The sequence below is a fragment of the Chenopodium quinoa genome, unplaced genomic scaffold, assembly GCF_001683475.1.
Source record: "Chenopodium quinoa cultivar QQ74 unplaced genomic scaffold, ASM168347v1, whole genome shotgun sequence".
Classification (NCBI taxonomy): domain Eukaryota; kingdom Viridiplantae; phylum Streptophyta; class Magnoliopsida; order Caryophyllales; family Amaranthaceae; genus Chenopodium; species Chenopodium quinoa.
The window spans coordinates 177,252-188,286 of record NW_018744745.1 but is presented as its reverse complement, the minus strand read 5'-3'; the positions used below and the strand labels follow the sequence as shown (position 1 = coordinate 188,286).

The window sequence follows — 11,035 nt, the reverse complement described above, 5'->3', positions numbered from 1 at the left end:
CTTCAATTTCTTTTGAAGATCCATTTGCACCCTATTGGTTTAAACTAGGTGGTAAATTAACTAATACCCAAGTGTTATTTCCCATGATAGATTTCATCTTATCATTAATTACTTCCTACATTCCAAAACGGAACATCCCGAGACTTCATAACCTCTTTATATGTTAAAGAATCATTTTCCACATTAAAATGTATGGATGTTGTAATGAAACTTCATCCCTTGATCCTTCAACCAAGTACACATGAAAATTCGGGCCAAGGTTTTTCCCTTTCCTTGCCCTCTTGCTTATCCTTAGTTGTGATGATGATGTAGATGCCTTCTCTAAATGAGTTTGGACATCCACCTCTTGGTCAATGAAACCTTGATCAAAACTTTCAGTTTTGGTATTCAGAGTTACATCCTTAAATCTAGAAATTGAAGAAAATCTATTTTAATTTCATCAAACCATGCATCCCCTGACTCAATGGTGGTGTGAACCGGCCAAAGTCATTTGCTCTATTACATAAAACCTATAGGATTTGCTATGTACCGCATATCCTATAAAATTGCATTCAAGCAACTCCTCTTTCAACTAACTTTTACATTTAGGTTTTGGCATTTTTACAATTGCCCTACAACCCCAAACTTTGATATGACTCAAGTTTGGTTTCCTTTTATACCATAACTCATATGGGGTAACATCTTTCCCTTTCATGGGAGCACGATTTAACACGTAACATGCCGTTAAAACGGCTTCACCCCAAAACCGATCACTTAAACTGAATATGACAACATAGAATTAATCATTTCTTCTAGTGTCCTATTCTACCTTTCCGCTACACCATTTTGTTGTGGTGTATATACCGCGGTAATTTCATGTACTAAACCTATAGACTGGAAATAACTTGGCTAATAACATTCACCTCCTACATTGTTCTTAAACTTTTAAACTTTCCGTTAGTTTGCAACTCTACTATTCACTTAGTAGATTTTAAATATGTCCCGGCTTCATCCTTAGAATACACTAAAATAAACATAGCAACATCTTAAAAAAACATCAATGACAATTTCTAAACACTTCATATTGCCTAAGGAAAGTGTGCTATGAAAAACACATATGCACTTAATCAAGCAATAAATTATTCTTTTCACATTGGAATTAAATGAGAAAATTAAAAGTTAAAACAAACATTAATGTCATGATAACACCAATGAAATAAAATAAATAAACAAATATGTAATAACTTAGTTGGCTTAACCCCAACATAACATGACATATTCAAACCAACAAAATAAACCAATATTTTGTCAAAACATTTATCCTTTCATCATGATGATTAAGAATCAAATTCTTCCTACAAAACATGGACATCACGAAAGATAAATTCATCTAGCTCATTCATCATAAACCAAAATCAGTTTCATGCATAAGAATTAATACAATATATATACAAATTTGACAAACTCCTCATTGCCATCAAATTTGTTTAATATACATACACTTATACAAATGAATTTACAGAAAATAATTACACTAGACAACAGTATAGAACATAAAATAAATCAGTCTTGTAAAATAAAACAATAAATTCAAAACTTGAATAAATTAAAACACCAATAGTATATGCCAAACTATCCACATTAATAAGTTCATGAACTATCGAAATGAGCATCACTTGAATTAAATCAAGACATTTGAATTACCTCAAAAATTATTCTAATTACCATGACTATTAGTCATTACCGCATGATTCAATGAGAGCTACAATTGAATTTTATCATGCATAGACTAATAAAATACTTTATCAAAGCACAACTTTGCCACATTGATTATCATCGATAGTCATTAATCCATGAATAACAATTAACATATATATTACCAATATACATAATCAATATAACAATTAACATAATAAGCACATGTTATACTTTCTATAAAAAGTCATCATCAAATAAAATAATAAATTATCCATGCTAAATAATCATAAAATAAAATCAAAAATGAATTAAACTATTCATCATTTCAAGCATGGAAAACAATAAAAAAAATATAGAAAATTAGAAATACTAACCAATTCGCCATGGATAAAACAACAATGAATTACCGCGAATTGCATCAATTTAATGGTACCGAACAAACCGTTCTTCCGCTTGATCCTCTTCCTTGTGGCCTCCAAAGACTCGTCTTTTTCCTCCATTAACTTTGAGAATAAACACCACTCCAAGAGATGACACCAAAAATTGCAATTGCAAACTTTTACCATCTTCGTAAAACCACTCCTCTTAATTTGTCCAAATTATGGAAATTGTAAGACAATTCTTACACCATGTCATCTTTATAGAATAATATTACTTTGGATTGTTGGGGAAATTGGTTTACCGGGTCACAAAAATAACACGAAATTAGACAAATTAACACTTCGAGGCTTGAACGAAATCAGTTTCCCAAAGTAATATTTCGACCCTGAATTTACACACCGGGTATCACGAAATTACTAGGAGATACAACGAAGACAATCACAACAGTGTGTAGTATGTTTGTGATCTAATGTAATCAAACTTATAATAATTATGATGATGATAATTGAATTTGCAAAATGAAATCAAGAAAAAAATAATGGAACTAATTATTTTCTTCGAGTTCCTAAGAAGAAAATAATGAACCGCCCCACTTTTCTCCTTAAAAAATCCTTTTTCTTCATGTCTTTGACATATATATATATATATAGAAGCACTTTTTATCAGCCAAAAGTCACGAAAACAACTGACAAATAACAAAAGCATAATGGAAGAAAACCGTCAGCCACAAACTGAATTGACTCGCGCCCGATCGGGCCGCGGCATGCCCGATCGGGCCAACCTGAATATTGAATTCGCAAAATTCATCATCTCCCTCGCGCCCGGTAGGGCAACGGCTGCCCGATCGGGCAGCGGAGATTAATCACAGGTCCACCACCACCACCCTAACCGGGCTGCTGACCGGGCAGTGAGAGGGGCTGTTTCAGCTTCTCTAAACTGAGAGTTGTAATACCTTCACCATTATTCTTTTGTTCTTCCCTTTAAACCAAGTTCATGCTTCTAATATTTGTTTAAAAACAAATTACAACACCTTAACCTAAGTAATTTAATTTAAACAACAAGAATTATGTCTACCATTCTCTAAATTATTCAACAGAAGTTCTATTATTTATACATTTAAGAAGTCCCGGTAAGCCATAAGGATTTCAGCTCATAAACACTAACAATTAATCACCCTAGAGAATATAATAATAGATTTGACGGATTGACCACTCTTAGGTTCAAATTGTATGGTACCAATAGATCACTAAAGGTTCAATAATCACCTTCCAAAATAATCTATATAGAAGTCATCGCAGAGATCCTGACTAAAAGTATGATTTACCATGCAACAAAAGCAGCAACAATGGAGAACAAAAATATGTACACCAAACCAAAGAGATATATTGATAAAACTATAAAGAAGAGAGAAACATTTATACCAGAGGAGAGCTCTCAGGTTCAAAGACTGAATACAGCAATCCCAGATACGAGTAAGGTGACACTTCTGCAACAAACAAAGAGAAAAAACAGTGATTCTTTTAATAACTTACAATATGAATAGTGGAAACTAGATCATTATCAATAATAAACAAGTTCTCTGCAATTTTAATGATCTAAATGTGATTCCTTGCGCAGTTGCACCATTATTCTTGTGGTAACAAACTAACAACAAAAGCAAAACTTGATACATGAAATATTCAGCAAGTTAGTAACTACAGTAGCCTCTAACAAAATTAAAACCCCCCTAATTTTCGTAAATTTTAGCAAAAGGCTAACAAAAATCTACCCCCCCCCCCCCCCCGTTTATATTGTTCATCCTACTTTGACCAATTTTGTCTCACAAAAACATTTTAAGCAAGAAGAACAATATAAAACGAAAGGAGTAACAGACATCTAATACAAAACCAAAACTGCATAGAAGTATGTATAGACAGATCTCGCCCGTCATACTTGTATACAACCAAATGCCTGTGTATATTTACAAACTACAAAGGCATACTACAGTACCTTTCTTGAATCAAGAAGTCACTTTCTTGATAATATTTATTGATGAGTACACATTAGAGTTGTGCAAAATTTGTGATGTTTAATTGAGGAAAGGTGGCATTTAATATCTCATTAATGTTAAATAGTCCCAATTATGACAGTGTCTTTCACCAATGATCCCCACAAGAATACTCCCCGTCTTTGAAATGATGAAATCAATTAGTGTCCCTGACAAAAATTTCTTGCTTTTCATTATTTACAAGGTCTAGATGCATCGATGCAGACTATGCTCCTTTAGAACATCCATCAATACTCCGCTTGAATCAGACACAGTTGAACTTCTTAAAATGCTTTTGCAAGAAGACGAAAGAATCGAACTATCCAGAAACCTGACTGAGGCAAAGGTTACCAGCCATAATGTACAGTTTTGGGAAGATCAATTTTCTGATGGCTGCGGTAACTCAAACAAAGGCAGACAAAATACAGTGGTCAACACGGAGGCAACATGTGTATACAACAAAACAAAGATCACCTGTCAGAATTACAGTAAACTGGAACACTCTGCTAGAGTGTTACAACGGCTTTAATCATGCCTACACTTCTGAAAAGGCCTCTAAAACTCAGCCAACCCTAAGCAAAGTTTCAGATCCAAGTTCAAAACTTCAAATGTGGATTTAGGTGCATAAAATCACCTCACTGCTGTCAGCTGATGTTACAAATTTATCCATACATTCCAAATATAATGGAGATGATAATGTAACAGTAGTGGGTAATAGATTAGGCCTTCCAATTATTTATATTGGTAACTCATTTATGAGAATTCTTTTATATTGAATAGTGTCCTGCAAGTGTCAAATATAGCAAAATATTTGTTGAGTGTGTCTAATGTCTATGTTTACCAAAGACAACATCTGCATGAAATTTCATAGATGTTTCAGATTATGCAACCGAAGGTTATGTGATGAAGCACAAAGAGTAATAATGCTAAAGATAAGAGAATTTTTTTTATTCCCCGTGAAGTCCCTGAAAGCCATAAGGGGTTTAGCGCAAAAAACATTCACTCAAAGGTGTTCAATAATCAACCTAACAGAACATGACAATAGATATATGTACTGCTCTTATGCTCAATATATATGGTACCAATAGATTAATCAAGTGGTCAAAAATATCCACCTAGGACAATCTTTTTAATAGAAGACACTGCAGAGCTCCTGACTAAAAGTATTACTAACAAAGACAACTTCCCTTAAAAAATCGTATTTTAGGAGCATAAACAGTGCAAACAAGAAAAAAGGTTTGAAATTGGACACCAATCCAAACACAAAAGCATAAAAGACAATAAGACATGAACTATAAACCAAAGAGCAATAGTGATAACAGTGTTAATTCAGAGAGGAAGAAAGAAAAGAGAAATAGTGACAAAAATGTAAATTCAGAGAGGAAGAAGGAAGAAAGAAACAGCAATACCACAGGAGTAACTCCCAGATGCAAAGGACTGAAAACAGCAATTCCAGGTTCTAGACCCTGCTGATTATTCAGTAAAGAGACAGATGGTACTTCTGCATCAAACAAATAGAAGAAAAGATGATCCAATTAATAACTTATGCAATGAAAACTTACAGCTGAATCGTTAAACAATAATGAACAATGTCTAAAATTTTCATAATCTATATTTGATTTCCTTATGCCATCAATCTTGTGGTAACAACAATATCAAAACTTGGTACTTAAAATATTCAACAAATTAAAAACTAGACAAACCCCTAACTCAAATTGACAACTCCTAAAATTTTCAAATTAAAAGCAAAGCTAACAAAAATCTAATAAGCATCTGTAGTGGAACCAGAACTGTATAGAAGTACAAACAACAAAGGCATACTATAAAGATCTATCTTGCCTGTCATACTTGTACTCTTATACGACCAAACCCCCGTATATATGTACAAACTACAAAGGCATACTATGGTGTCTCTTTTGATCAAGAAGTCACCTTCTTGACAATATATGTTGTGAGGTAAGTAGAGCACAGTAGTGATGCTAAAGTCAGGAAAGGTGCCTCTTACTATCCTCATGTAAGCGTTATATTGTCCCAATTTTGACTTTGTCAATCACCAATGATCCCCACAAGAACATTCCCCATCTTTGAAATGATGAAATCGATTAGTGTCTCTAACAAAAATTTCTCGCCTTTCAATGCTGGAAATAAACTTTATAACTGCATGGCAATCGCCACATATTCTAAGGTTCTTGATTACACGAAGAGGAAACCCTGCAGGCGTATTTAGGAGTCCAAAAGCTACAGCCAACTTCTCACTATGACCACACAACATCTGCTCCTTGTCCTGCTCTTCTACATCTTGTAGCACATAATCAATTTTAGGATCCAAACCTGCCTTCCTCATCTCTTTGCCTAGTGCTTCCATCTTATGAATAATTTGGGACATCTGGGGATGTGTTCTATCCCCTGCTAGAAGCATGTGGACTTTGTTCTTTATCTCAATCCAACTGCATCCAGGGTTTTTCTTTAAACCCATATCCTTCATCAAATCCCTTACCCTGTCAACATCACCCCACATGCCTTTTGAAGCATAAATGTTTGACAGAAGGACATAGTTACCAGGATTCCTAGGTTCCAACTTAAAAAGCCTCTCGGCGGCTATTTCACCTAGCTTTAAGTTTTTGTTGGTTCTACAAGAACTCAGCAGAGCTCCCCAAACACAAGCATCAGGTTCAAAAGGCATTTCTTTGATCACTGAATAAGCTTCTTCAAGCTTTCCTACACGACTTAGGAGGCTCACCATGCAAGCATAATGCTCCATTTTAGCTTCAACACCATGCTCTTTTTGCATGCAATTGAAATAACGCCAGCCTTCATCAACAAGGCCTTTCTGGTTACAAGCAGATAGCAAACAAGTGAATGTTATAAAGTTAGGTTTTTGTCCACTCTTGAGCATCAAATCAAACATCTCCAGGGCTTCCTTGTCTTTTCCATGCATAGCGTATCCACCAATTACTGCATTCCAACTTACAGTGTTTCTGGTGGGCATTGCATCAAAACATAGCTGAGAATCCCTAATTTTGCCACACTTTGCATACATGTCTATGAGGGCACTGCCAACAAAAACATCATTCGTTATCTGCCTCCGGATAGAGAAGCAATGTGCTGCTTTCCCGTGCATTAATGCTGCAATGTTACCACAGGCAGGTAACAAGCAAGGAATTGTGACGGCATTGGGCTTCACACCAGCAAGCTGCATAGCAGTGAAAAGCTCCAAAGCCTCAACATCTTTACCATTTTGGGAACAACAACTAATCATTGACGTCCAAGAAACAACATTTAGGTCCATCTTGCGTTCTCTCATTTGGCTAAACATTGCTAATGCATCATTGACAAGACCATTCCTAGCAAGCGCAGAAACTAAGGCATTGCACGAGCCTATTTCCATACAACCCATCTCATCAAACACTTGTTTCATCTCCGAAACACAAGCATACTTACCATACATATCAACAAGGGAACTAACAACCCATTTATCACAAGCAAACCCCCTCTTGATCACATAACCATGAACTTGAATTCCCACATTCAAAACCTCCAAGTCCGCTATTGCAGCTAAAACACTAGAAAAACTACTTCCATCCGGCTGACAACCTCGTAAATGCATATCAAGAAACACATGTATGGCCTCCAAATGCCTTCCACTTTGATTAAATCCTGCTATCAAACCATTCCAAGACACCAAATTAGGCTCCAACCCCAATTTTCCCATATCACCAAAAAGTCTTTTCGCCATACCCACATCACCATTTCGAGCATAACCAGCAATCATAGCACTAAATGTGACAACATCTGGTTCAGGAATTTCGTCGAGCACCTTACGTGCAATACTCAAGCGACCACATTTCACATACATATGAACTAAAGAAGACTGCACAACAACATCCAATGAACACCCAGATACTTGCGCAAGTCCATGAACCTGCCTGCCAAGCTCGAAAGCCGAAAGCCCGGCACACGCCTTCGACACAGCAGGCAGAAGATAACTATCAAGACATACACCCTTAGATAACATTTTCCTAAACAAATCAACAACATTATTAAAAAAATTGAATTTTGACAATGCATTGATGATAATGGAGAAAGATGAAGAACTGGGTTCGTCAATTGAGTCAAGAAAGATGGAAGCTTCGGCGAAACATCGGTGATTTGAGTACAAAGATAGTAACTTTGAGGAGAGAGAATTGTCGTTGAGAAGGCCTGATTTGATAATGTGGGCATGAAGTTGACGAGTTCGAGCAGGTGAAAAGGTTGCTAAGTTGAGAATGGTGGGAATTGTCAAGGTTGATCTGCTTAATCGGAAAACTGGGTTTGACATGGCAATTTTACTTAAAATTTTTTGGTGATCATTTGAAGAATATGTTTAGAATTCCATGTTTAGTTGGGAGTCATTCGAAAATTTGAGTTAAAAAATAAATAAATACTACCTAGTAAATAAAGTCAGTACCTAGTACTTTGACGTTTGAAACTATGAGCTATAGAAGGGTGAACTCGGTGAAGTGGCAGAGGTGATCAATGGGCGGGTTGGGTTCGGGCCGGTTCAAGGTTAAAGATAAGTCTATTTGTCGGGTCGGGCCAGGTCAAACTTTGGGCTGGAAAATGTGTGTCCAAACCTGCCCAAGCGGGCTTTTCGAGCCAATTTCAGGTTGGGAAAAAAAACAACTAAAATTGCATAAAATTGATTTCCCAAGGCTGCCCAAAATATCGGGTCGGGTCGGACCTAACTTGAATTCGGGTGAAGGGGACCATGGCCGTTAAAGAACGACTTGTGCGGCGTCACATTATAACTGATGCGAGCTGTCAATTTTGTGGGGTAAGTGAGACGGTGATTCACTCCTTGCTTGATTGTGTTATTGCTAGGGAAATATGGAACCTTAGTGAGTATAAAGACTTACTTAATGATGCTCCTCGCTCGAACTTTGGTGAATTGTGGACTTGGCTAGGCCAGAAGGTGGATGCGAGTGTGGTGTGTGCCATGGCTGCACTAATGTGGGCAGTATGGAAAAGGAGAAACATGATGGTGTACCAAGGGGAGAGGCCGAATGGTGTGATGTTAGCTGCAGGCTTTTCAAGACTCGTACAAGACTAATAAATATGCTGAGAAGGTGCTGCATCCCCTCTCAACCTACGGACCTGCCACTACTACTGTTGTGAGTTGGACGAGACCTGCTGTGGGTCGCATCAAAGTGAACACTGATGCTCATGTGTTGGTGGGTTCGCTGGTGGGGGTTAGGCGTCATGCTTAGGGATGCTGATGATGTTATTGTCACTGCAGCAGTGAAGAAAGTGTTTGGTACGACCCCCGAGATTGCTGAGGCAATGACGATACGCTACGGTGTTATGTTGGCTGGGAGTTAGGCTACAATTCAATTGAAGTTGAGACCGATTACGTGAATGTGGTGGCTGCCTTGAAGAGCTCAAGAAGTGGTGTATCCCCGATCCAACTTATCTATGATGATATTAGAAACAATAGCTTGTCTTTTTATTTTTGTTCTTTTAAGCATATTAAGTGTTCTTGTAACACCGTTGTCCATTTAGTTGCAAGGTGGGATACTGGATGTAATTCTGAACTTGTTCGCTTAGGTACCTTTCCCCAAAGCATAACAACTTTGGCAGAAATGAACCTCCTTTAATAATAATTGGCTATCGTTTCTTTCAAAAAAAAAAAAAAAACGAGATTGCAAAAGAATAAGCCTTGAATTTGGACACTAATTAGAAGAAGATTAATATATTGACATTTTTTTTGGAAGATATAGATTGACATATATCATTTTATTCATTTATGCTTGTCAATCCAAATGATATAAATTCAAGATAATTAATGACTTGCTCAACTAGACATTACGTGTAGACGTATAGTACTACATAGTATGACTAGATACTGTAGAATAATGGTAAAATTCAAGAAATTAGTTCAGATTATTTTCTTCTTTGATTTTTCTCTTGATCTTTAGTCATCGATCTTTACTGTATGCAGATAAACTTTCAAAAAAAATGAAAGTTTCAAAGATAAAGTTGAACAATATGAACATTACTTTTCCACTAATAATTATTTCCTTTTTGATTTAACAAAAAAAAAATTTCCTTTTTCTTGAACACAACTACACGATACCCCGTAATATCTTTACTTTTGAAATTTCCCGGCTATAAATAGCATCAATCCTGTGGCAAAAAAATCCTTTTGAAATTTTCCTATGTAAAAGCTTATGAGTTCTACTATTTGTTGTTACCTTTTTTTTACAAGGTGATGAACTGTATGATATTTTAATGTTGCATATCCTTAGTTTGAATTTATTAATAAATGCATGCAGGACTAATAATTTTGTTTCAATTGTTGTAATTAATGTTACGTACTAGTCAAAAATATGTTTTGGAGACCATGCAAGATCTATTAATTGTAGATGGTTTGTTTATAAGTTCGTACTTGTTGATATACTCGTGTTAAATAGATTGAAAATTTTCTTGTAAATGTATTTTAGGTACCATGACAATGCGTATATTTCATCCCGGGCAATTCATGTAGTTAACGAATTGAACAAATCTGCGACATTTCCCTTATGGGAAAGTTTTTTCAAGGGTCAGGTATGTACTTCATTCATGCTGGCTCGACATGTAATTTTTTCCACAATGGCAGAGTATTATTGTAAACGGAATTTGTTCTCCTTGAATATCATCAGCTTTTAAGACTTTAATAAACTAAGCTAATTGATCATCCGATGGTTATGGTTATTTGAATTGGTTACATTAGGTTAATAGGTGATGCTTTGATACTCTGCATCTATACATTTATCAAGCTTTTATTTCATGAATACTTTTGCCGATTTGTGCATTGTACATGGATAAATTTTTTATATATGGCCTTATATCCTCTATCATTCTATGTCATTATGATGTATATACCAATATACTACTATCTTAGTCCAAGCTACTCTCAAACTCTGTCATAACTTG

The 11,035-nt window shown here is 35.8% G+C and overlaps 1 protein-coding gene across 1 annotated transcript; it reads right to left on the bottom strand.

Annotated features, from left to right (window-relative positions):
- Nucleotides 1-1,611: 1,611 nt before the first annotated feature.
- Nucleotides 1,612-10,219, bottom strand: LOC110703603 (pentatricopeptide repeat-containing protein At1g20230-like). Its single transcript, XM_021881381.1, has 4 exons — nucleotides 6,017-10,219; nucleotides 5,494-5,585; nucleotides 3,480-3,544; nucleotides 1,612-2,443 (listed from the first exon to the last, which is right to left on the bottom strand). The coding sequence occupies exon 1, from the start codon at nucleotides 8,400-8,402 to the stop codon at nucleotides 6,135-6,137; it is 2,268 nt and encodes a 755-aa protein (XP_021737073.1). The 5' UTR covers nucleotides 8,403-10,219; the 3' UTR covers nucleotides 1,612-2,443; nucleotides 3,480-3,544; nucleotides 5,494-5,585; nucleotides 6,017-6,134.
- Nucleotides 10,220-11,035: the final 816 nt, after the last annotated feature.

Bases quoted from the DNA above. Each gene is read 5' to 3' on its own strand.
- LOC110703603 (XM_021881381.1), bottom strand. From the start codon at position 8,402: ATGTCAAACCCAGTTTTCCGATTAAGCAGATCAACCTTGACAATTCCC.